General features: G+C 39.0%; 1 protein-coding gene across 6 annotated transcripts in view; it reads left to right on the top strand.

Moving 5' to 3' along the window:
- Atp2b1 (ATPase plasma membrane Ca2+ transporting 1) overlaps nucleotides 1-26,582 on the top strand; it is a 101,445-nt gene that overhangs the window by 27,494 nt on the left and 47,369 nt on the right. For all 6 annotated transcript variants that reach the window (XM_076920070.1, XM_076920065.1, XM_076920067.1 and 3 more), the window contains exon 2: nucleotides 22,399-22,827. In XM_076920070.1, the coding sequence (XP_076776185.1) occupies nucleotides 22,620-22,827 (208 nt within the window). In that variant the 5' untranslated portion in view covers nucleotides 22,399-22,619. The remainder of the gene's footprint in view (nucleotides 1-22,398; nucleotides 22,828-26,582) is intronic.

Raw genomic sequence — 26,582 nt, forward strand, 5'->3', positions numbered from 1 at the left:
ATCTAAGTCTTTGCATTGCATATGCATACACATGCATGCAGATGTAGACATTCTTATAATTAGTTGATACAGAGCTAGTTTGCCAAACTACCATAGGCCAAGAATAAGCAGACTCCTCTTTAAAAGGTCATTTGTTAAATTTTTTTGTGAAATGTTCCCTCTTCCTTGTCCTCCTTTTTTTCTCCTTCTTTTTCCTTTCTTTAAAAAAAAAGAAAAAGACAAATACATTGTGTGATTTGGACCAACTTCCACCATTTGCTCTCTATGAAAGTTTTGCTTATTTAGTCGGGCTTGATGTTTGTTACACTTACTTCTGGTGATTTAAAATAATGTTTTTCATGTTTCTAATAGCCTTAGACCAACTCTGGCTATAAATCACTAAAAACAAGCCAAAAAACAACTGTAAATGCAGGTGTTAGTTGCTTATGCAGCCAAGGAACTGTCTAGGATTCCTAGACAACAGCTTAGCTTACAGACGCTAGGTTTAAATGGACGTCTTGCGTAGTGACCGACACAGCGCTGAGCGTCTGTTGTTCTTACGACGCAGACGTGACAATTTTTTAGAGACTGTGTTGTGAATATCCTTCCAGAGTTTTTTATTTGAAATTTAAGACTCTATGCCATAGTGATTTTTACTTTTGTGTGGCAGAAGTGGAACTTTTCTGACAGGGTACAGGTTCTATTGCTTCTTATTTGTATTAGCCAGACAGACGACAGACAGACCGGTCACACAGTAGCCTCCTTTTTCCCATAGCCAAAAGGCATGAGTCTAAAAGCTCAACCACATTTTCTTTCAGTGTGCTGACCAGGGGTGGTAAGGGCAGCGTAGCTCTTCCTGGGGTCACAGCATCTAACAGATTAGGAGAGTCAACACCATGAATAACCATAAAGAGACGGGAACAAATAAGGCTCAGTTAACAGATTCACACAAGATCGTCCACCCACGAGTTCTTTCTATACCCACTAGAAGAAAATGAAGCGGAGGCCAAACGGCCATTCTTCAGTATAATTTAATCCTTCTGCATTTCATGAAGGGATTGATTTCCATGGTGCCATCACTATGGTTTGAATGTGCTTTGTGTCCCCCCCCACCCCCCATTATGTTAGTCACCTCTATTTTTGGTCACTAGTCATTCTCTTTTTCATGATTCCCTGGTGTCCACATTTGAAAGTTTTTACACCGACTGGCTTGCACTGGGAGTAGGAAGGCAGCGGATTAAGGTTAGTAATGCAGTCTAATGCAGTGTTGGTAACTCTTTCTGTTGTCTTAGATCACCTGCTAAGAGTGCTTACTGCTGAATCATGGTGACCACAGGACTGATCACAAAATCCGCACAGGCCAGGTGTCCTGTAAAATATCTGTAACCCCAGCTTTAAGGGAGCAGGCACCCTGCTCTGGTCTCTACTTTCATATATACCTGCTCATACCAGTCATGCTCACCTGCTCATTCATACACATATAAGAATAAATAATCAATCTTTTTTAAAGTTAAACTTCCAGTTCTACGGAACACTTCCACCGTCCCTTATTTCACAGAAGCCATCATAACCATGCACCCCAAATTGAAGTGCACATAGTAGATCAGCAGTCAAATTCCTCGTTGTATTCTGTGAGCTTCTTAATGTCTGGGCCTTTCTAACTCACGGACTAAGTGGCAGGTGGTTTGTGCTGTATGCATTAGCAGGTCGACCCTTCTGTAGTGCTGGACATTGTAACCTTATTCTTACCTTTGGGACCTTGTTAAGTTTTTCTGCCAAGAGTGCATTACACCTGGGTCTTCTTGAGGTGGCTTCCTTTTCTGAAGTTAAAAAAGCCTCACCTTCTCATTGAGATCCCCTGGCATACCAGTATACTTCTTATACCCTTCATAAGTAAGTATTTGTGTTCTTTGAGATTATAGGCGGGAGACAGGCAGATTAATAGAATTTGAAGGCTTCTTTAAGCCAGGGGCATGACCACTGTGTTGAGCACTGTTCTATGCTTTTGCCCCTCTGTATTTTTTAGCTTTGGTTATTTCATTTCCTATGAATAAAATTTGAATAGTAAAGAATTTCCCTCAGAGTCCTCCACGTATTTCCATGGAAGTTGATAGGTAGTTGGTCTCAGTTTGGAAGTGCATCTGGTGATCTCTCTTAATGTGCTTTATCATTGATCTGTAGACTTGAGGGGCAAGGCTTCCTTAAGAAAGATTTTACTCTTCTGGGGAACACATGGTCATGTATTTATAGCACTTTATATAACCAGGAGGGTTGTATTTAGTTACCATAAGAATAATTGTTGTTCAGTTCTATGACTTAGAGAAATACAAATGTGTATACTTCAGTTTGAATGACAGGAAATTCAAGTGTTGTTTTTTAGCAGGATAATTTATTGTGTGGTCCCCCCATCCCTGTCCCTCAACTCCCAATGCACACCACACACACATTCACCCCAAGATCCTCTCAGTTTTAGTTTCTGTAGGAATGATTTCCCCTCCCCCTAGTTGCCTTAAGCATTGACCCATGCAGAAAGGGAGGGGTTTGCTTGGTTGGTTTTGTTTTTTGTTGTTGTTCTGTTTTGTTTCGTCTTTCTTTCTTTTCTTTTCTTTCTTTTTTTTTTTTTTTCTTTTTTGCTTTCAAGTATTGTACTCAACCTCCACAATTGGCCAGGTTTTCCTGGTATCAGCTGTCTTCAAGCACAGTGCTTTTCCTTAGTCATGTTTCTGCCCCCACCCCTTCCTGCAACAGTTTGATATTTTTGCTGCCTTCCATACTTAATGTAGATCTTAATGTAGATTATTATACAGTCAGTCTTAGATTTGACTTGGTAGTGATCTACAAGCCCTTTATTTTATTGAGATGTCTCCTTTCATACTTATATACTTCACCCTTCTAAGGAGTCTGAATACAGAGATTAATATTTTAAATTTTTCATTCTGTTCCTTTTTTTGCTGCAGTCTTTGAACATCTAATCCGCCATCTGGCACATAAGCTCTCGCCTTGCAACATTCTTACTTGTTTTTTATATTAAAGAGGATAGATGTAGGTATAGATATTACCACTGGTGAAATTCTGAATAGCCACACCTGAGGGTTTGATACTGTAGAGAAGAAATGAACACTCATTTACGGTTTGGAACCAGGAGATAGGAATCACAGAAGAGTTGAAGGAGTTGGTCCATGCATTTAAAGGAGTAAATAACTTTACTTCACTACCGTATTCTTTTGAAGAGAGTGTCAAGGAGGGTATATTAGTTCTGTGGCATTTTTCAGGTTTAAAATGAATAAAACCTAAGTTCTATTGTAAGCTTGGTCTGTGTACTTATATTTAAAGTTTAGTGGATCAGTGATTGCCATTGAAGAATTAAAAGGAGAATATTTGCTAGACAAATTAATCTCAGTTGGAGACTATTCCTTAAAATATTCATTAATATGCTGGAAAGATTTGGGGAAGGTATAATCACTGCCTCCTCCCACTTCCCCATACACAATTGAAATTAAACTCCTGTGGATAAATCACTCAAAACAGCTGGGCTCTGCACAAGAGTGTCTCAGAAGCTAGGCCCAAGACCCGTGTAAAATACAAGGTGTTTAATGTCCTACCGAGTCTATATTCAATATCATTTGGCAGTGATTAAGGAAGCTTCTCTTTGCCCTCATATACTTTCTTGGAACTACTGGATATGTAAGGCTGTTAATATTTTAAAAATCTGAAATACCTTTCAGAATTCCACTATGATTTGGGGGATTCCTCTTCCTTGTCCTCTTCCTCCTCTCCCTCTCCCTCTTCTTCATCCTCCACATGGATACTAGTTCTTCAGAATTTCATTCTATGGAGAGAATTGTTTAAAAAAAAAAAAAAAAAAAGAATTGTTTGCCTCTGTGTGGTGGGGGTCAGGGTGGTGCTTTTCTTTGGTTTTGTAATAATAACAGTTTTAAAGTTTGCTTTTTAAATCTGGGAATTGGGAATTAGGATTGTTTCAAACATGGCAATTTAGAAGGGTAATTATGTTGTATAAATGTAGGAATCTGGAAGTTTTGTTTTGTGTGAACATGGCAACAGCTGTCAAATGAATGAGTTGTTTCTAGTTGCAACTTTATACCTTTGGTTAAGTAACAGATAGTCTCAGGCAGGGAAGACTGAATTACACAAGCTTTGCTGTGACTTTATCCTGTAATGCCAATAATAGGTACATAGTTACCCGTGGTCAGATCACTCTTGTTTAAAGTTTAAAATACAATGTTTATATTTTAGACTTTATCCAGGAGGCTGTGGTCTGTAGGGAGTGCTGCAAGCATATGCAGCTATAGCTGACACCACAGGACTATCACCACAGGAGTATGCATCACCAGGAGCCCTGCAGCCATCAGCTGTGAAAGCTTGCCTGGATTTCCTTTGTAATAAATACCTTATGTGGTTCTGTACATTCAAGATTAACTACAGCAATAAATTGTTGAGGCTACACTAGAAACCATCGTCTTTAAGTGCATACTTGGTATGTTGGGGACAGACTGGAAAGTTCTCTGTCACTGCTCTTTTCTCCCCCAACCCCCACCACCTAATGATTCTTATGTGTAAAATGTAAAATGAAATCTAAGCTCCCGGCTTTTACGGTTTAGATAGCAATTCGCCTCTTCCTTGTGAGGGGATATATTTTATATGTAACAACATTCGTCTCTGAGATTATTAAAAGACATTCTTCTGCTTAGATTTCTATATTAATTATTCTATATTAATAAGAGCAAAAACACCAAAACAAACAAACAAACAAACAAACAAAAAAAAAAAAAAAACAGGGTTTCACCTCAGCCGGACAGGCCTTGAACTCATTATTTTTCCCAGTCTGTATATGGATGTAGGTCCTTCTTGGGCCTTAACCGCCTGCATGCAAGTGAGCCAGCATATTCTTCAACATTGTTACTAAAACTTTTTGTTCTTTAATTTTTGAGAAATACACCTAAAATTTCACCCTGCCTTGTCATAAAGCAGTATTCTTCTCCATACTGAAATTACCGTGGCGACAAGGGCAGCAGAAAGGGATCTTTTCTAACCTATTTATCGTAGTGTTAGAAGCAGGTGAAATGTTGTGATAGGCTTCAGGTAGAGAGGCCACTTCTCCAGAATGTAGTTACAAGAGCATCATTGCTTCAGCTCTGAGTTATGTAATAGCCATACACTAGAGAGGTTGCAAAATCTATATTTGTGTATTTTCTCCAGCACTGTGGTTCTGTTGGTCCATTTGGCATGTGTACGTCAGTCTTGTGCCATACTATAGTCTTCAGGGGTTGACTGTTAATAAAGCAATAGCAGAAATGTTCTTAGAGTTCAGAATCATAATTTATAAGACTAAGCAGTAGTGCTGCCTTCAGAATAGGCGAGTTAGCATTGCATAGGTGTTTTGACACTGAGTGACGACATAAATTACTATTTATATAATGAGTCCCTGCATACTGTTACATACATGTTTTATGAAAAGCGTGAACATAGACTTATTGCTAGAACAAACTGATGCTTCCTAATCCATTTTTAATGAAGGATTCTGTTCTTGGATTGTAAACTTAATAGGACTTTTACCCTCTGCCTCTTCTTGTTTCTATAATGTAATATAACGCCTTTTACCTAATGAGGTTCAGTATAAATATTGATGATCACAAAAGTCCCTGGTTTTTAAAGTGGAGATGCTTCAAGATTACAATGCTATGAATTTTAGTATCTGCTTTTAAAATAAATATTAGCCCTCCCTCTGTGTAGCTAGGGTTTCTGTAATACCTGTAAAGGCATTGCAGATTTGGGGTTATTATAGCATTTAACCATTTTTTTTAAGTGCTCAGATATCTGATTCAAGTAAGTGTGCTTTCTCTAATAGCATTTCCAGTAATGCAGGGCAATATTTCACATTAATGGGAGGCTATTTTTATTTTAGTGAATTGCTGTCTTTCCAAATAGATGATCATCTCAGAGAGGTCAGGTATCCTTTTAAATACATGCAAAGAGCATAGACATGTGGAGGGATATTTCACAGGAACCAGGTGTGAATCTCAGCTCTGCCCTTACTACCTATGTGACCCTGGGAATTAATTAGCCTACCTAGCTGCTCTTTCCAGAAAATGGTCCTTGGTGCTGATTGAGTCTCCTTTATCTGGAATGCCTAGGGCCACAACTGTTTCAGTTTTTGGTGTTTTTTATATTTTGCAGTATTTGTGTGGATGTTCAGTAGACAGAACATCCCTAACTTGAAAATTATAAATGTTGCAGAATCCAACATGACCCTCAAAATGTTCAGACTTTACATTTCAGATCTTTGCACTATATGTTCATCCTGTGGTACCAACCGAATAAGGCCCAAATTAAATACCACATGAATATCAGCTATTGTTAGTGTCCTTATCATAATCATTAGTTATATAATAAACTGAGAGGTTTTCCTTACCTCGGTAAGCCAAAGGAATATTAATATGAAGTATCTTTGCTATGGCAGGAACAGTTCTTAAGAATTATCTTCTAATTCTGCCTTGTGCTCACAGTTTACCTATCCCTATATTCAAATTCCTTGCATTTTCTTGCCAGTCCCCCACAGACTGTAATCAGAAAGCTGGAATTACCATCATTACCACCACCCCCTTACTTTCCTTCAGTTTTATGCAACTGTAAATTACCAAGATGAAAATGAAGGAGGAAGAAAGGAAATCAACCAGCATCAGGATATGCAGCTGGGTTGGGCTGAGACAGGAGGATCATGGGTTCCAAGCCAGCCTGCCATGCTTAGTGAAACCTATCTCAGAGCAAACACTACAAACCATTACATACTTACCGTGCCTGTAGTAGGAGGCAGATGTTCTGTATAACTTCTTTTTTTGGGGGGGGTGGGGGGTGGGTGGGTTGTCTTCCTCTCTGCCCACAATACCTGGGACTAAAGAGGTAATATTTAAATATTTATGTTCTTCTCATGTTAATGTGTTTATGGATTAAAACTAAATGGGCATGACAGTCTTGAAATATATACACTAGTTGAAAGATGCTGTATCGTAATAAAGTATTGGGAAAATTCAGCATTAAATATTTGATAAATGAAAAACTACCTGTAAGTTGTTGTCTTCAATGTATTTTCTTACTGCATTTTATCCACATTATTTATTTACCTATTAAAAGCCCCTAGTCTTAGCTAATATTTACAACATCAGTGCTATCTGTTTCAAGGAGGTTGAAATCCTTATGCTTTCTAAATTACATTTCCCATAGCAAGGATTGCTAACTGCATCACAGAGAAATGATGTCACATTCAGTTCTAATCCTTACAGCAGCCCTGAAATGTTGATAGCCACATTTGTATTTAATGGACAGGACATATAACTCTTTCATACTATGAAATTTTAGTAATTTTAGAAGGAATAGACAGAGGGTGAATGTGATTAAAATAAAGAGAATTTGATGGGCCAGGGAAAAGGCCCAGCAAGTTTAGATTCTGAGACTGTACATAGAAGGCTGGGTAGGGTGGTACACATCTGTAGTCTCAACACTGGGGGTTAGTCAGGAGGATCGCTGGGGCTTGCTGTCCGGGCAGTCTCCAGCCAGGTGAAGAGTTCTGGGTTCAGTGAGATACTATGCCCCAAAAGTACTGTGGCGAGTTAGAGAGTTAGTGGTTTTCAACCTTCCTAATACTGCGACCTTTTAATACATTTCTTCATGTTGTCGTGAACACCAATCATAAAATTATTTCATTGCTACTTTAACTGTAATTTTGCTACTGTTATAGATAGTAATGTAAATATCTAATGTTCCCCCTGCCACCAAAGGGATGTGACCAACAGGTTGAGAGCCACTGTTATAGAAGGGTTGGCTAAATATTGGGTAGATACAGCAGGAAATCAGGAAATGCAACATGTACCATTGTCCTCTTAGAGTCTCCTCTGTTCAAAGACTAAAGAGACATGCTTTACTGGGCTGGTTGGTAGACGCTATCTCTGTTAGAGTTCCATGAGTTAGTCCCTCTTTAGGACAACCAGAATCGGTTACTGGAATAAATTTTAGGCTTAGAGTTTGAAATTTTAGTGTCAAGCAAGTGAAAGCAGCAGACAGAACTTGGGAAGGAAAATACCAGTGTGCAAGTGCAGCCTGAACTTAGCACTGAACTTAGAACTGAACACACGCTCTTGTGTGTAGGCCTTCAGTTGTACACTAGCCTCTAATGCCTTGCGTGTGCAGAGATATACACGACTATATTCCACGGTGCCATATAGAGTAGGGTAGGAGTCTAAAGTCCTAAAGGGACTTTAATCCCTACAAGGGGTTAAGTACTGAACGTGGACTCTACTGAAGTGGGTATAGAAGTAGTGCTTGGGAAAGACAGAAAGTGGATAGGAAAGCCAGTCAGACAGAGAAGGAACTGTGCATGGAATTGGAAAGGGGTGGTACATGAGAAGTGTGGATAAGGAGGGGAAGGTGATTTATCTTATTTGCACACACGTAAGAAAACTGAGGCCAGCAGATGTGACCTGCTAAGGATTAAGAGCAAAGATACCCTAGTTGAAAATCTTGTTCCTTTGATGCTCATTCTTACACTCAGATTTGAAGCAGGAAGAGATAGCAGATGATGGTGTGAACGTGTCTCATCTTGGGAAGGAGAGGACTAGCTGTCTCTGAGAGGATTTCATAAGATGGGAATTATCATCTCCTGTAGTAGATTTACTTCGTATTGAGGCTGACACAGAGTCCCTGAAGCTCAGTGTAACTGCGTTCTAGATGTTTCACTCAGACTCATCCTGACAACATTGGTGAGATGGATATAAAAATAAGAGTGCCAGTTAACTGATTTACGGAACTTTCTTTGTGTGGTATATGAGTGTGCCTGTACACATGTTTTTTACTGTGCACATGTGAAAGATAAGAGCAGAGGCACCGTTTGTAGTCAACCCTCCTTTTCAAACTGCCCATCATTAAAGAACAGGGCTGGGAGGATCTCAGATGCGTGCTGGCCAGTCAGTCCAGCTAATACAATGAGCTCTTAGTTCAGTGAGCAACTCTATCTCAAAAATGGGTGGAAAGTGACAGAGAAGACACCCGGTGCTGACACCTGGCCTCCACACCAAAGTGTACACAGCATAAATACACTGTGCCATCTCTCAATCCTACTTTAGGGTTTTTTTTTTTAAAGGTTATTATGAGAAACTCTCCAATCCTGCCTGTTCTTTTCACTATAGACAGGTTACACAGGCAAAAGAGGAAAAAGTTACTAAGAAGTTGGAATGTTTAATATTGTACCTTGTTCATGGGGGTCGGCATGAGCCATACAATGTACGTTCCACAAATGACTTAGCACAGGGTCTGCTCAGGTGTACGCTTTGATTCTGGTAACTACTGTTAGTGATTCACTTCCTTCCACCTGTGGCACAAAGACTTCTAAACCTCACCGTGTGTGCGCAGATCACTTTATGCTGATGACTAAGGCTGGGTCTTCCTTCTTAAGCCTAACTTGTCTCTGCTTGCTTTGCTATGATTGACCATCCTGTTTCTCCTACGTACTGCATCTCTCATTGAGTTAAATTAATTTATTCAGTCTAACTACTAATCATAGATCTTGGGACATGGGCTCTATTTTATTCTTTTGAGGACATTTGCGTAAAGCGTTCTTTCTGTTCAGCTTCATGTACTGGATTTAACCTGAAACTGCTGCTGTTTTACTGGTTTTCATCTACAGAAATGGTGCTGTCATTTGGCCTGAGCTAATACAAAGATTTTACTTTTTAATTCCTCCTAGGTGTTGCCATCAAGTCAGTTGAAGTCTGAAACTTTTTCTTTTCTTCCCTAAAATGGCCTGGACATTTATACTTGGGTTTCTGTGTTCAGATTCTAAGAAGGTTCTTCTAAGGCCGTATGTCTCACTGTATTGTACAGTTTTCCTTTCCTTTCCTTGGTTTATTCATAAGTGTACTGAAGATGTTACTCAGTACTTTCATTATTAAAGTGACCAAAGGACATAAGACTAGGACATTGATGTCATTGCACTTGGCATTTTAGTAACCTGTTGGTAGATTACAATCAGAGTAACAAGCAGTTAATAAAAACAGCATTTTGACTTTGTGTTGTACGAATGACATTTGAAACATTAGGGAATTGCTTACTGTTTATTGTTAAATATATTTACTTTTCATTTATTATTTAAAATAGAACCTGGAAGCTAGCTACTCATCTCTTCCTAATATTTCCCAGTTCTTGTCTCACTGCATTATTTGGTTATAATTGTTGGGTACATATATGTCCGTGTTTCCTCCCTAAATATTATGCAGCAAAGAGTTTTCCAGGTTTTCATCTTAGTTTGCTTTCATGTTTTTTTTTTCAAGAATCTTAAATATTTAATAATTTAAATATCTGATTTTAACCACAGGAAGAAAACTTTTTTCCTTCCCCCTTTAAGGGACCATTACAATATTCTTTCACATATGAATCAACCTAGCTTGGAAATTAGCTGTTAAAGAATTCTTCAGTTTTCTGTAATTTTTAAATTTTATTTGGAGTATGAAAGGACTTCACATACCTTCAACTACCAAAAATTAACACATTTGTCTGTTTAATAAATGTATAATATGCACCCTCCACAATACAGGGTTAATATTAAATGTCTAATAGGAAACTTGATAAAATATTTTGTTGCTAGTCAAAATCTTCACAATAGCTTGAGTTCACTGAGTGCTCATTATTCTGTATCAGTGCTGGCTCTAACAGCAAGCTAAATCCAGAGAGTTACTGTTAACAGTTTGCTCACGTTGGGAAAAATTAGGAAGGTGAAACAGTATTTGTCACTGTCACTCTGCTAGTTCAAGAAAATGTGACATGGACTCTGTGAAGCTGTGGACTGCCCATCATTCTTGTTCTGATTAAGTGGCGGGCCACCTGGCCTTGTGAGTGGTGAAGGAGTCCTGGCTTCTGTAGAGCATCTTGCTGGCACCTGAATGAGACTTCCTTCCTAAAGGACGATGCTGTCTTTATTGGGGTGGCCACGTGTGCTCCAGTTTAGTTAATTACCCTGTGCTGAACAGTTTCTGTGGACAAAGGACTGTTGCTGGAGTGGTCACTAAGAGATGCAGAAATGAATGACTGTCCTGCCTTCAGACCTTCTTGGGGTTTAAATAAGCAAGGACGCAGTCTGCACAAGAAGTTGCAGTGCGTTCTGCATGTGTTACAGAGGCCCTGGAAGACCATAGGAGCACATAAATGGATCGTTTCCATGCTTTCAGTTCAGAGGAGGCGGGCAATGCCAGCATCCCTTGAAAGAGAAGCCAATTAATGGGAAAGGAATAGGTCAGCTTTCCCGAGGGAGCATGCACCCATATGGCAGTTGGGGCCCTTTGTTTGCTAGCTTGTGGGTCTGTTGAAGATCTCCAGAGGACTTAATGCTCATGATCTAGAGGCTTCCCAGTTTCCACCACTGTCCAATCTTCATCTTCCTTGTCCATTCACTTCACTTTCTCTAATGCTGAAGTTTCTCTAATGCTGAGAAGGGAACTTAAACTTGTTTCCGGTCTTCTCAAAGGATGGCACAAATATCTTTAGTCCTACACAGCGATTTCCCTTGTCGATACTAGCAGCAGAAAGAATCACCGAGTTGGCAAATTCGAGGATTATGTGTTTTCTCATTGGTTCTATATTAACCTTCAGTTTCAGTTATTTTCTTTATGTTAACCTAAATGTGTGTGCCTCTGTGTGTAGGGGATAGGGGAGAGGAGTGTTCACGAGCTTGAAGACCACAGGCTCTAAAATCCCCTGAAACTAAAGTTACAGGCAGTTTCAAGTGGCCTGTGTGGGTCCTGGGATCTGAACCCTGAACCTCTGGAACAGAGACTGTAGCTCTTAACTGCTGAGCTGTCTCCCCAACCTTACCTTCTATTGTATGTGAGTGCTGCTGTTATTTTAGCATTCTGTAATGGAAGTCTAGGATGTACATTAGGAGAGAAGATTAGTTTCTGTGATGCTTTTTAGCACAAGACCAGCTGTTTCTTGTGCTACCTCCTTGTTGTCACCCTTCTGATGGCATCAGAGGGTGTCATGGCTGTTTTCCTCTTACCACTACCCAGCACTGCTGGTCCAGGTGAGCTGTATTCTAGACAATGAAGCCAGAAGTCGTTCTTGAAGCCACAGACTCATCAATACTTTGTTGTTTGTTCACCATTTCCTTTGTGAGAACTTGGGTCATGTTTGTTTGTACTTGCTTGTACACTTGTCTTTTTCCTTTGCCGACTGTGAACAGCCCTCAAGTTGCATTGAGGACAGATGTTTCTAGTAGATGTGGTAGAAGGAGATGGAACTGGATAGCTCGTGGGTTAAGAAAGTCCAGGAGAGGGATGCTTCTTAAGGGAGGAGAAAGAGGTGGTCTTTTATGGGGTAGAATGTATGTGACTGTTGGCAAAGCCAAGTAAGAAACCTAACCAAAAAGGCATTGAGATGCTGTCCTGCATGCCAGTTAAGAAAACAGGCTTACTCCAGGAGTGCGAATAATGTAAGAAAGTCATGAAATCAGGATAGGAATATTCTGGGAAGATATGTCAGTCAGTGTATATTATGGTGACTCATGCACACCATTAATGAACTAAGACATGATTCCTTGGTGGGGGGGAGGGGGTGTTATTTTAGTTTTTGGTTTTGTGTTTTGGTTTTCATTGGTTTGGTTTGAGACAAGGTTTTACACAGCCCTTGTTGGCCTAGAACCTGTTATGTGGACCAGAACTTGCTACGTAGACCAGAACAATTGACAACCCTCTGTCTCCCCTGCTACCTGAGCTCTAGGATTAAAGGTGTGTGTCACTATGTCTAGCCTTAAGAAGTGTTTTACTTTGTTTTTCAGTAGGCATGGTTGGTGCAAGCAAGCCAGAGACAGAAACAGGAGGATTCCATCAAGTTCAAGCCCAGCCAGTGTATATACCAACTTGTAGAACACCTAGAGATGCATGCTGAGACCTTTTCTTCTTCTTCCTCCTCTTCCTCCTCTTCCTCCTCCTCCTCTTCCTCCTCCTCCTCTTCCTCCTCCTCCTCTTCTTCTTCTTCTTCTCTCTCTCTCTCTCTCTCTCTCTCTCTCTCTCTCTCTCTCTCTCTTTCTCTCTTTCTCTCTCACCACCTACCTCCTCAATTAGTTAAAGATGTCCTTTTTAGTATTCCTTAACCAGATGGTTTGTGTCTTCAAGGGGTTACTAATTAACCAGATGGGCATAGTAGGAAGATCAGAGAAAGTCATACATAAAGACCCTAGGAAGTTAGCGTTTGAGGGAAGCTAGTTTTGCTAAGGAGTCTGGCGGCCTTAGAAGTCAGAACATGTGACAAGATTTGGTAAACTAGTGAGAAAAGTTATGCCAGAGAGGAAATCTGAAAATAGAGCAATTCTAGGTGATGACCTTAATGGGTGGCACTGGTCTTCGATTACAGTCAGAACACAAACAAAGCAAGGTCGGGAATTGGTGGGGGCGGGGGAGTTAAAGGAAAAAGATTGGGAATACGTGAAGAGGTTAGAGGACCGTTGGTGATGTGATGGATTACGCCACAGTTCAACACATTCCTGATGCCCAGACTCTTTGCACTTTCTTGAGTTAACCATAAATCAAGTGCTACCTAATATCTACTTAAAATATCGCTTATTTTTCAGCCAAATTACTTGAACTAGCATGAAAGGAAGTATTGATTTTTCAAGCTCCTCTTTAGTACCTATAACTAGAAATTGCAAAAGACCATCGACAGTCAAACTCCATAAATCCAACAGAAATGAAGACATGGGGAAGTGTCTTGTCCTCTTAGCCTTGTGCTCAGTTTTGAAGTGCTGGGCCAAATCTTTGAAATAGAGAATTTTCGATTAATAAAACAGAAAGCTCATGCCAACTTCCAGAAGACTTAGCCTCCCTCAGTACTGCCAGCTTTATTTTCGTGAGAGCGTTCAGTGATATAATGAGCATCCTGTTTCCTTAAGCATGTAAGGGTAGGTTCTTGTGAACTGACAGGCTAGAAGCTCTTAAGCACTGAGTAGGCCGGTGGAGCAGCTGGTGTGACATTCAAGTGTTCATGCTGCTTCTTAGCTCCTGAACAGAAGGGAAAAACACTGTTTTAAATTAGAAATCTCTTCCTTGACTGTAGCTGAAAATTTCAACACCAGAGAGACTAGAAAATGATAGAACATTTGGTTCTCATATTTAACCGGAGATATAGTATGTTCTTATATTTGGTAAATTGCACAGGATTATATAAAATTAACTTTATTTTGGAGCTTTTCAAAAGCCTCCCCAACCAGAAACCTTTGCAACCAAGAATCTTACTGTAAAAATGAAAGATGCCCAAGTAGATCAACAAAATATGAATATATATTACAAATAGATGGTAGCTATCTAAATTAGAGCATTTTGTTAAATTTGTTAAAGCCAATGCCTTAAAGTGCTTAAACTTTTTTAGTTTGAAAGTAGAAAAATTATCCACAATATTTATGAAATATGAGACTTAAATTTAAAAATATCAATGTACTTGGTATTAAAACCAAAAAGTACAAAGTACCAGCTCACAAAAAGTACAAAGTACCAGCTCACAAAATTTTAGAAAATAATCTGTTTTGAGTTATTCATGCAAATTAAGAATAGTACAATGCAGAATCATAAATAATTTACCTATTTTGTCCGGAAACTTTTGGATCAAGATGGACATCCAACAGTTAATTCATGAGTCAAAGTTCAGGTCACAGTCTCATGAAATAGTGGCTTACCAGAGTGGCAGCAGGATCAACATCCCCAGCATCCCAGAATTTAAAAATACAAGTTTTCCTACTGTGCGCTGCATCAACTGAAGCCATATCTGAGGCAGAGCTCGGCAATGCACATTTTAAGAGCCCTACCTACAAACATTAATGTTAAAATTTATCGTGTTTGTTAGATTGATAGGTTGTGGTTTGTTGATTCTGTAGGTACATCCTTGTATGATTAGACCAATCTCCTCATAGATGTGGGTGTCATCAGTCCACTGGATAAGATTCTACCAACTTAACTGATCGTAAAGCAAACAGGTCTGTAGTTATTGTTAAGATATCTGTGCTTCAGTTCATTGACAGTGAAAATTTTATTGTATACACTAAATGCTGTGTTGTGAACATGTACTGGAAATGGCAGTTATCAAAAGCTCAGAGATGTGGTCGAATGGCCAGTCTATGCCCCTGCTTTGTTTGAGGCTGGCATACACTTTTATAAATGAAAAGTTAATGGGAGTAAGAGTTGTGTTGCGGGGATGATAAAGCAGCTTTTTCATACTTTCTCTGAGCCAGGCTGCTATGAGAGTTTTAATTTAATTGTGAAATTCTGAAATAAGAGGAAATTTACACTTGCACTTGCAAATAATTTTTTATTTATCTAATAGCCAATCTGTGACTAAAACCAGATGAGAACAGTTACCATCACCCAACCCTGCCCCACTGACTTCCTTGACGTCAAAGAAGCAAAGCAAGCTGTGGAAAGTGAAACCGTGCAGCCAGAGACAACCATGTGGTGGGAACAAGAGTCCAGCAGTGGAGGGATTAGAACTGCAGGAACTTCAAGAGTAGGCAAGTGCCGAAGAGTAGCAAAGGTTGCCAGGGCAAGGACTGTGTGTGCTCTTCAGGTTCAGGAACGTGAGAACCACCTGTCACCTAGAAAGTGGTGTCTCCTGCATAGGAGACACTGGAATGGAGCACGTTGATCAGGGAGCAGGAAGAAAGTTGATCGGAATAGCGCATTTCAAAGGATTGAAGCTACTGGTGGGCTTGAGCCCACATTTGATTAAATGGTCTTTACTAGACGGGTGTTTTATGTCATTGTTTCTTAGGAGCCCTTGCTAAGTTAATTCCTGCACTGATTTGATATGTTTCTGCTTTGGCATGGTTAACTTTAACAGTTTATTCCTCAAATAAGCATGCCATGTCCTTCAAGTTTTATGATAATACTAAAGCTTATAATTATTGCTTGGCCTGCTCTCAGCGATCTAGGACCATTGTTCAGAATGATTGTCAGTAGTGTGCAGTTCATTTGACACTCTCTGAAATGTATGTATTTATATACATACATGCATATATGTTTGTTTGTGAAGCAGGGTCTCACTATAAAGCCTTGGCTTGCCACTCATTGTGTAGACCAGGCTGGTCTTGAACTCACAGAGATCCTACTTCCTCTTCCCCATTGCTGGGATTAAAGACATGTGCCACCAAGCACAGCCTGAAGTACTTTTTATTTTCTACTGTCTAAAAGGGTTCAAAGAGAAATAAACATGATCCATCTTTAATACCAAGATGGCTTGAAAACTCCTTCAATGCTAGAAATTAGCATATATTTTAAACATGTTGCTGTAAGGTTTTTTTGTTTTTTTTTTTTTTTGTTTTTTGTTTTTTTTTTTGGTCGTTCTGTTATCGAATTACCATTACTTTATGCAGAGCTGCCTTTTCAAATAGATTACAGCTCAAGGCACAAACTAAAAGCATTTCTACTCAATAAACATTGAACCCTCACTGTATCCTAGACACAGATGAGGGTTAAAAATCAATTGGACAGATCATATCCTGAGGTCACAGTTCACTGGGAAAGACACAGAGAGGTGACTCAAATCATTACAGATTCAAGAAGACAGCTGTGACAAGAGAGCAGGTTAGGTCCTCTTCTGCTCTAAGAATCCGCCCCACCCCCGCCCCCACCCATCCCCACACATTTGCTGAAGCCTTCATGCTGGGCTTGCTGCTCCACACAGCTGCAGCTACTTTTACAGTACCCAGTCTCTGTCTGGAATAGCCTTCTAGGAGATAAGTAAATTACTGAGGGAGTGAGAGAGGTAGGCATGAATCTTCGGAGATTGGTTAATCAGGCCTTGTGAACAGTGCTTGTTTCCTGTTGTAACAGTTCTGTATAAATGAGAACCTGCTTAGAGAGAGATTGAGAGTGGGGGTGGGCGGTGCAGACAACATGCATTTAGTAAGAATTAACTTCTAACTAAGCTATGAAGACTTTGTTCTTTTAAATGAGTAGGTTTTCTTTAAGTTCTTTGAAAAGTATAAAGCAGAAGTTCTGAGTCATATTAAATTTGATTTTTCCCTTGGCTTCCTAATTCCTAACCCAATTTCTAATTGATTTAGTGAAATAATTTGGATGCACTGTAATTTGTAAAGGAAGTTCTCACCATTAGTGATTATGTGCTCTCTGAAACTATAATATTAGGCCACATGCTCTTTCCACTGTTCGAATTATACCTAATAATTGGCAGGAAGGGACTATCACTTCTTACGAAGAAATATTTCAGTTGTTGAAAGATATCAGGGATTTAGGACAGGAATCTAGTGCAAGGTGTTTTGCACTCCTGCAGAAGTAGCTGTGGGCGTAGTGTGAAGAATTATACTTTTCTTGCTGAGACACAAGACAGCATAGAGCATTTCTTTCCTTTTCATAACTTTTCAGTGGAGTAGGCAGTTGGTCTGGTCTAACATGTAGTAATTATCTACTCATCCCATCAAGGGACCTTTAAGGCAGCAGTTCTGAACATGTAAGTTAAGACCGTTTGGGCATTGAATGACCCTTTCACAGGAGTCGCCTAAGACCATTGGAAAACCCAGATCTTTATATTTTGATGCATAATAGTAGCAAAATTACAGTCATAAAATAGCAAGGAAAATAATTTTGTGGCTGGGGATCATCACAACCTGAGGAACTGTATTAAAGTCTTTCAGCATTAGGAAGATTGAGTCCCACTGCTCTCAGGGGCTGAGGTTCTGGTTGTCCACACTAACTTGAATGTGATTGAGGAAGACTAGCTGGGGCAGGTTGGTTCTCTAAGTTACAAAGCAGCTATGGATAAGATGCTGGTCACAAAGAGAAACAGTTACAGAGGTTAGTGATCCGTCTCTTAACTGCCTGTCAGGGTACAAAGGAAAATGAATTGATTTTATGCTGGTACACACATGTGTATGCATATTCCACACATGCCTGGGGGTGGGGGGGTTGTTAAGAAGATGGAGTTCTCTTTACTTGTTCTTTTGTGAGAAATCTGTAATCCCAAACTATTTTTGAGTTCTTTGGTCTATCTAATAGCTAAGTTTACATTGTCGTGACAGTAATTTTGCCGGATGGCAGGTAGACCTTAACACCAGCACATTGTTAGGAAGTGTACCCTGATTTCAGGGTTACTCATTTGCTGTGTTTTAGTGATTCCGCGTTTAATAATTGGTGATCAAAAGTGTTTGGCTTCAGTATCTGTAAAATGGGAAATTGGAATTTATCTCCCATATTCCTTAAATTCTATATCTCCTTCATAACTATTACTTAACAAAGTGAGGGTTTGTGTTTATTGTTAATATTATGTTTAAATTCATTTTACAAAATATAATCTTATTCCAGAAAATTGGTGATTTTTATGATTAAGGTTGACACCTTACTGTTAGCTTGATAATGCCAAGTAATAATCAAGTTAACACATATTTAGCTTTGATAAATTTGGCCTTTATCTTACATATATGCTGACACATTTTTATACATATTTGTAAAGTTATGTTTTGGAATTAAATATAAGATAATCATACATGTGTGCCAAATAAATTTAGCCTCATTCCCATTTGTTTGATTGATCTTGATCCGTTATCTAACAGTTTCCGATTACCCAGCTTTAAATTTTTATACATTGAATAAGCATACTTCTCATGTCTTCAACCCACCAGCATTCAGTTAGAATCGTCAAAGAGTTGGAAAGTTCATTCAGAAGGCAGACTTGTTGCTATGTTCTCAGTAATAACAGCACATGCTTTTGGCCATTATAGGAATCTCATGTTGGTGTATGTATTAAACTCATTTCGTTGAATACTTTAAGTGACTCCATATTTCATTTCATAAGTTACCTTGCTCTTCCCCTATATTTCTTTTAGTTTGTATAAATGATTCTTAAAGTCTGGAGTTACCTTTATTGACCTTTATGGAATCTAGGTAACTTTCATACAACTTCCCCTGCGGTCTCTGCCTTGTCAAACAAGGAATTGAGATTGTGTTATTAACAGCACTATCTCTGAGCTTACTTAGCAGGTGGACTTCACAATCATCCTTTGTGTTCTCCTGTGTCTCTGCCATTTCTAGGGAAGCTTATGTATGGGAAGAATCCACCTAATTTCCCCATGTGAAGATTATAGCTATTCTTGCCCTATGTCGGGCTACAGCTGTCTATTTCCATAAAACCTCAGACTACAAACAGTGGTTTAGTTAGAAGTGTCATTTATTCTGGGATAAATTTTATAGGCTAAGTACCCTAAATAGAGTTGTATGTCTTCTTTAAGACACCACCTTTCTGAGGTCTCAGCTTCCACTTAACATTTTTTTTCTTAAACCTCTAAAATGGAAGGTGAAATTTCTTTGAAGAACCAAAAGAGCATCAAAATAGATGAGCTGGTTTCTATTTTGTATTTTATTTGAATCCAAAATTAGTCTGTCTCTTACATGACTATAACTTTAAGCCTAACAAATAAAACATTTTTTTTTTGTTGCCCTTGGCATTTTTGTCAGTCACTGGCTGAGCTTGAATGAAGGAGTAAAGAAGGAAATAGCAGCAGGAGCTAATAGATCATCTAGAAGGAGACAGCGGCTCCTGTGTAATTAGTAGGTCGCTGGTGATCTAGGTGGTCTGCTTCAGAGAGAGGCTGCTCTGCATTCCAGTGCTTCTCCTGAACAGCCTTTTCTCAAGCTGTTTCCTTAGTGTAATGGAACTGAATATAATCATGTACTCGACTCATCCGATAATAGAAAACTCAACTTCTAAAATCAATTTCTTGATAAACGGTTGGAAAAAGTCAAGGACAGGACAAACTTTATTCACTGTTTAAGCCAGGGCCTTAAAGGATGCCTCGGGAGGACTAGGGAGGCACATACTCATCTGCGCATGCACACACCTATCCATCGTCCATCCTGACTGGCCTTCCCTGTTGGATTGTGTACTGACCACTCGGGGATCATGTGTCTCTCACAGATTTAAACTCAGTAAGACGAGACAAGCTGATAGGTAACCCAGAGGCAGAGCAGAAATCTCATTGACAGTCTGTTTGGGTCTCATTCACACTTGTGGAGTAGGAAGAGCATGGGGACAATGGTTTCCTGTGGAAGTCAGTTCAGATTTAGTAAGAACTGGGGAAAGGCTGTTGAGGTGACAACCAAAATCCACAACGGTTTCAGTTTAGTATTGATTTGATTGTATAGATCATGTGTTTGGAGTTACTTGACTGCTTTTTGACCAACAGAAATGTCCATTGTGACCAAGTAAATGGGAAAATGTTGTGGAGGCCATATTATTAGTGGTAGGAGCATGGTTTGTCACTTCTACTCGTAGGTCACTTATTATCCCTTTTCTTAAGGTACTTAAGAGCATCCAGTGAATAACATTCTTTTATCTTATTGAAATCTGTTCAGGGAAATGACAAATATTGGTACCTACAAATAAAAAATGTAAGTGCTACCATCGCTCCCCTAAATAAACAAGTTAGCAAACTGCCTTCCATAGACTAGTGGAGCTCACAGCCTAGGACAGAGATGTTCTTTCTTTGCAGAGACAGTTAATACAGAGGCATACCTCACATGGGCAGAGCGTTGGAAATGAGTGACTCATACACATTCAGCTTTAAATGGAGCATGTATATCATATCTCTCTCTCTCTCTCTCTCTCTCTCTCTCTCTCTCTCTCTCTCTCACACACACACACACACACACACACACACACAATTACAAAAGAGTAGATGGAATTTAAAAGCCAGAGATGAGGACGAGTGTCATGAATCACTACGTCTACATATTGATGTTGTCATTGCAACCATGAAAACAATAGGTGTGGACAGCTGCACCAGATGAGTTCCTGCAACCTTTTCACCATGGATAGGGCGGAGATGTCAAGGCTATGCTCTTCACTTGTCAGGCTGCTGATGGCTCCTGGGGTGGAGAGGGCATCAGATTCTGATAGAGGAAATAGTCACTGTGGGACTAGGAGAGAGAGGAATCAGAGGGGAACACGAGGGTGGTGGGAAGTGACTAAAAGTACTCTGTGTGTGTGTGTGTGTGTGTGTGTGTGTGTGTGTGTGTGTGTGTAACTCGAAAAAGAATAATGATGTTGTTACTGACTAAAGCTAAATGGAAGATGGTTTTGTGTGACTGGAATGACATTCTTCTGTTGAGCCCAGAATGCCATTTTTCTTTTATTCCAGGCACTTAAACAACAGGGGACTTTCTTTGTAACTTGTAAGTCTCCTCGCTAAATCTCAGTCTAGAATATACAGAACTTACAGCCATACAAAAAAAAAGCAGACAGGTGAAGAAACCTGACTGTTGCCTGTCTGTAGCAAATACCTTAGACAGATCATCATATTCGTGGCAATTGATGGGGGTAACAGGCTAGTAGTTTTAAATGGACACACATGCCCTTGTCACAACACAGACAGGAACCTTAACTTTCTCTTACAGTAAGTAATCTATATCAGGGCTCACGTGATGTCCTAGGCAACAGATTTTGAGTATGGGAACTGAAGATTATCAAACAACTACACTCTTGGTTGTTGTTGTTTTTTTAAGTTGTTTGCTATAATAATTGGTGTGAGTAGGTGAACCCACTTGGCCTAGGAGATAGGTAAAATGGCAGTAATTGAGCAAGTATAGGGTTCTTTTATTATCTGTCATGGTCTGCCATAATTCTTGGTTCTAAGAATCATGTAGACTAATTGATAAATCGGTGAGAAAATAAACAGAAAAGATGAAGGCATAGGAAGCAACTCTAGGTAGATAGAAGTCCGGAGGTGGTAGCATGACAGGAACTGAACGGAAGATAGCTTTAGAACTTCAGAGGACGACAGAGTGATGACGGAGTCAGGGGGTAATGCAGGGAAATGCTTACTGGGTTTCTGAGGCTTAAATCCCTTCACAGGCATTTTGATATGAGAAGGTTTAGCAAGCTAGGTGAGGCCAATGTATAAGAAGGGGCTCTGGCTTTGAGACTAGCTATTTCCATCCATCAAGTTAGCTGAAAATTCGATTTATCTAGGCCTTCGTATTCAAGATAGAGTAAGAAATAATATTATTTAATTTTAATAGTTAAACAAGAGGATGGGTTTAAGGCAACTAGCAAAGTTGGAACTAACCAGTTGGAACTAAGCACTTTATAACTTAATAACAGTAATATCACACACAGAGAGAGAGAGAGAGAGAGAGAGAGAGAGAGATCAATAATGATGTTCATTTTGATTTGATACTGAGTTCTAGTGACTAGATAAACCCCCCTTTTTTAAAGAAGTTATACTATGATCCAAATCCATAATTCATAAATATTTGTAACTAGTATACTTCATTTAGCTACCTGGTAGCATTTAAAAAGTATACTTATGTGCAATAAATACTCTTGAGAATGAACTATTAACACCTAAATCTTTTCTTCCTACAGATGTATACATCTCAAGATTGAGAGGAAGAAACAAGTCATGGGCCAGTGGTCAAGATACTTCTCTGGGAATTGTTGCTGCTGATACTGCTTTTCAGAGTCATACAATGAGTGTTTGGTTTAAGGAAGATTTTCATATTTAAAAGATTTTCATCTTGGAAATATATCAAGTGAAAATTACATTCTTTTGGGAAACATTTTCCTCCTAATAAATTACCCTTGTAATGGGCGACATGGCAAACAACTCAGTTGCATATAGTGGTGTGAAAAACTCTTTGAAAGAAGCTAATCATGATGGAGACTTTGGAATTACGCTCACAGAGCTGCGAGCTCTTATGGAGCTCAGGTCCACAGATGCATTACGAAAAATACAGGAAAGCTATGGAGATGTCTATGGAATTTGCACCAAGTTGAAAACATCTCCCAATGAAGGTAAGTCTTATTGTTGATTAGTCTCTGGAGCAGAGAATCGTGTTTATCCAGCTCAGATGGAGACGTGTTTATATTGCCTTGGTTATTGGATGATCATGCCATGATTTTAGTAATGGCTTATCAGCTTGTGACGGTTAACTTAGCACTTTTCAGAATGGTAAGCTGAATTGTTTGGTCCTTTTGTCTGCATTAGTGTTCCAGTTTACAATAACAAGATTGCCCTTCACTGGAGGTGTAGAAGCTAGAACTGAGAGTGGTACCCCCCAGGGGATTCAGTGGAAATAAACTGCTCGCTAGCCTTCATTTTGCCCGTGTCTTAAAATAGTTCTCACTTCCAGTAGCTGTCAAAGTTGATTGTTTGCTCATGGGACTTAATCTAAACTTTTAATAATCAGACGACCAAGGTCTGAACGCAAATTTTTGGATTAGATGTCACTGAGTCTCTCACTTAGTAAATATTTATGTGGTCAGATTCTGTCAGATTTCCCTATGTTTGAAAGGGCTTTAGTTTCATGGAATCCCTTGTTTTATAGCATAGACTTTTCTGTGCTGTGTCCTTTAAAATGGTCTGACAAAGTTAGTTTTACTGTTCGTAAAACTAAGGCTACAAAAGTTTCCTTATTATTAAGCTGTTTTCTGAACATTTTCATAGCATTACTGCTGGTAGCAGTACTTGATGTAACAGCAAAAGATGATTTCCAGAATTACTGAGGAATTTTTAAATCAGACCAACAAAGTTCTTTGAAAGTTCTTGTGTAGTTGTTTGTGAATGTGCTCACTGCTGACTATGACAAGTAGGCCCTTTGAGTTCTCCGATGACCACAGTGTTGAGGAACTCAGAGTCCATGCTCACCCACGTCCTAACATGACATCATTTCACTGCGGGATATCTCAGGGTTTATTTGTATCTTTTCAAGTCAGAACTACTAACATCCTGGACTTTCTGTTATACCTTAGTAATATGATAAAGCCTTAGGCTTGTTCATTCTGCAAACATGCTTGAGATTACCCTACTTCCTGACATGCTAGATGTATACATTAACTTTCTGACATGCTAGATGTATACATTAATGTGCTGTTTTCATTATTAGGTTTATTAGTTTTCTTTACTCATTTATACTACATTTCATCTAAAACTCAACTAGCAAATGTTTCATGATCACCAAAATAATAGGAAATATTAACATTAAAGAACCCTCCTTGTATATTTATTCAAAAAAGGAATATTGAGTGGCTAGGGATGTAGCCCTATAGCAGAGCACTTACATAATATACATAATCCATAGGTTGGATGTTAAGTACTACAGGGGTATATATTGAACTTCTGTTTCAGATATATGACTGCCCTTCACCCAGCCATATTTTTGTATTTTGTTGCTATGAGTTAATAGAGTCTTTGTTTCCTAATTGCTGAATATACCTTTCCTACATCTTGTCATCTTGTAATTTATAGTATAGTTTGCTTTATTATTTTTAGTAGTATGTTACATTGATTTTGAATTAGTTGATAAATTAATTGGAAATTTTGCTTCTAAAAATTCTGGGAAGAAGAGATTATTTACTCTTGACAACATGGTAGAAGCCATGAGTGGTCTCTGGAGAACTGATTTAGCAGTTAGCATTTTATCTTTATTGTGTGTGCTTTGGGGCATTAAGTGAAATTATGCACTGTTTAAATTGGTCTTTACAGTTTATAAATATTTTTTTCATTTTGAAATACTCTTTTAAAAGATTACAAAACAGTCCATTGTAAGCATATTTGTGTTTATAGTTACTGAAATATAACCAAAATGGCAGCAAACTTCCTAGAAATATTTCCAAAGGATTCTTCATAGCTTTCACATATTAGGAATGTTTCACTCCAGAATCTTAACTGATCAACCAGACAGAGCATCAGTGAATCAGGATCAAAAATAAGCAGCTGGGGTTTGTTTGGCCAGGGGTGTGTCTAGACAGTATACATGCCTTTTTGTTAGAGTAATCTGTATTCGGGGAGTGTGAGAACTGAAATGGTTCTTCACAGTGCGTGGGTTTGACTGCTGAAACTAAAGATGTCCCCTGTCCCTTCAGTGCATTTGTTTATGAGTCACTCCCTGACACGGCTTTTGATCTGACTTGGTGCTTTGTATGTTCCTTAGATTCCCTGTATCTCCCTAAGGTGGAAGGGTATTGGCAATTGTTGGAGGAAATTCTGAGCATAAAATTAAGTTACATCTGGCACTCAGAAATTTTACTGCAATGTATGTGCCTTAAAATTGCTCAAGTATAGTATTAGAAAGTGTCTGGTATGTGACAGGTAGTTTGTAGGCCCTGAGCATATGTCCATGAATAAAGCAAAGACCTGTACTTTTTTCTCAGAAGAGAGAGACAGTTCATCATGTTAAATATGTAATGTCTAAATTAAATACACAGTGTTAGTGTATTATGCTTAAGAGAAAAGTGAGTGGAGAACAGAAGTTGTGCTGGAGGTGCCTGTCTTAGATTGTGTAACGTCTGAAGGAGCAGCCCAAGATTTTTCTTAGGAATAGCAACAACAAAAACATTAACATTTATATTACATAACTCTTTCATTATGGTTGGTTATTAGTGCTTTCTTACAAATGTAAGCCCCCTTTATCCTTAAAACTCCTTTATCCTATTTTATAGGGGAAAAAAAAAATGTTAAACAGCTTGCCCAGAGTGACACTTTAGCCGTGATATCTCTTAGTAGATGCTTTTAACTGGCACAGGGGACTGCTTTTTATAAAAGTTCAGTCCATATACTTTACGGAAGGATTGAGATACTGAAAAAGAGCTACTTTGATCTTGTTTCTTAATTTTTTTCCCTCAGTGGAAAAACAGACTTATTTTTGAAGTTACATGGTGGATAAATGGTTTTGTGTGTCAACTTTCTGTCAGTGACAAAATACCTGAGATAATCAACGCTGGAAGGAAGAAAGGGTTTAAAGAATTTTTATCATGATTAGTTGGCCCATTGGCTTGGGGCTGGAAGGAAGCAGTAATTATTAGCAAGAGTACATGTCGGGAACTCAGGGAAGGGCCCTGTGGGAGGCTTTCGGTAGCCAGCCTGTGGAGTTCTCCTCAGCTCTGTGGCCTTTAGACGTAGCCCTTCCATCCAGGCATCTGGGTTTCCTGCTTCCCCAATTCTTCCCACCAGCTTACCAACATGCTCTCTAAAAAGGTATGATTTGAGCCTGTTCTCAGGAATACTACAAATGTGTTGACCAGTAGAACATGTTTGGGCCAGGTGAGATTTTACCATCTTTTTGATTAATAATTATCATAATTCCTGAGAGGGATTGAAATTAAAAGTTCAGGGTAAAATGAAGGTAAGATTTGGAATGTCATATTTTTTAGCTGTATCTTTTAGAACAAGCATGTATCTCACATTCCTCAGAGCTCTAGAGGGTAGTTTTATGCCAAAATAATCTGTTTATGACATCCTAACACCTAAAATTATTTTAAACTCTGTTTCTTTCGTGTTTTAGTTTCCTATATTGACTCTATTATTCCTACTCTAAATCCCATTTCTCGGTCCACTAACTTTCACAATGGCTTCGGGTGTCTTTTCTACTTTACCCCTGTCATCTTTCTTGTGCTTTGTATTGGGTGGTAGAGAAGACTCTGCTTTAGGTTTCCGGAATGCATGCCTGCCTCTAGCTCCAGTATCCTGTCTGTTATGCAGTAATACTGCACCAAAGTATAAAAGTGAGTTCATACAAAGTAAAGGCAGATGCTGAGTTACCAGGCATGGC

Source organism: Arvicanthis niloticus, chromosome 22 (assembly GCF_011762505.2).
Source record: "Arvicanthis niloticus isolate mArvNil1 chromosome 22, mArvNil1.pat.X, whole genome shotgun sequence".
NCBI lineage: Eukaryota > Metazoa > Chordata > Mammalia > Rodentia > Muridae > Arvicanthis > Arvicanthis niloticus.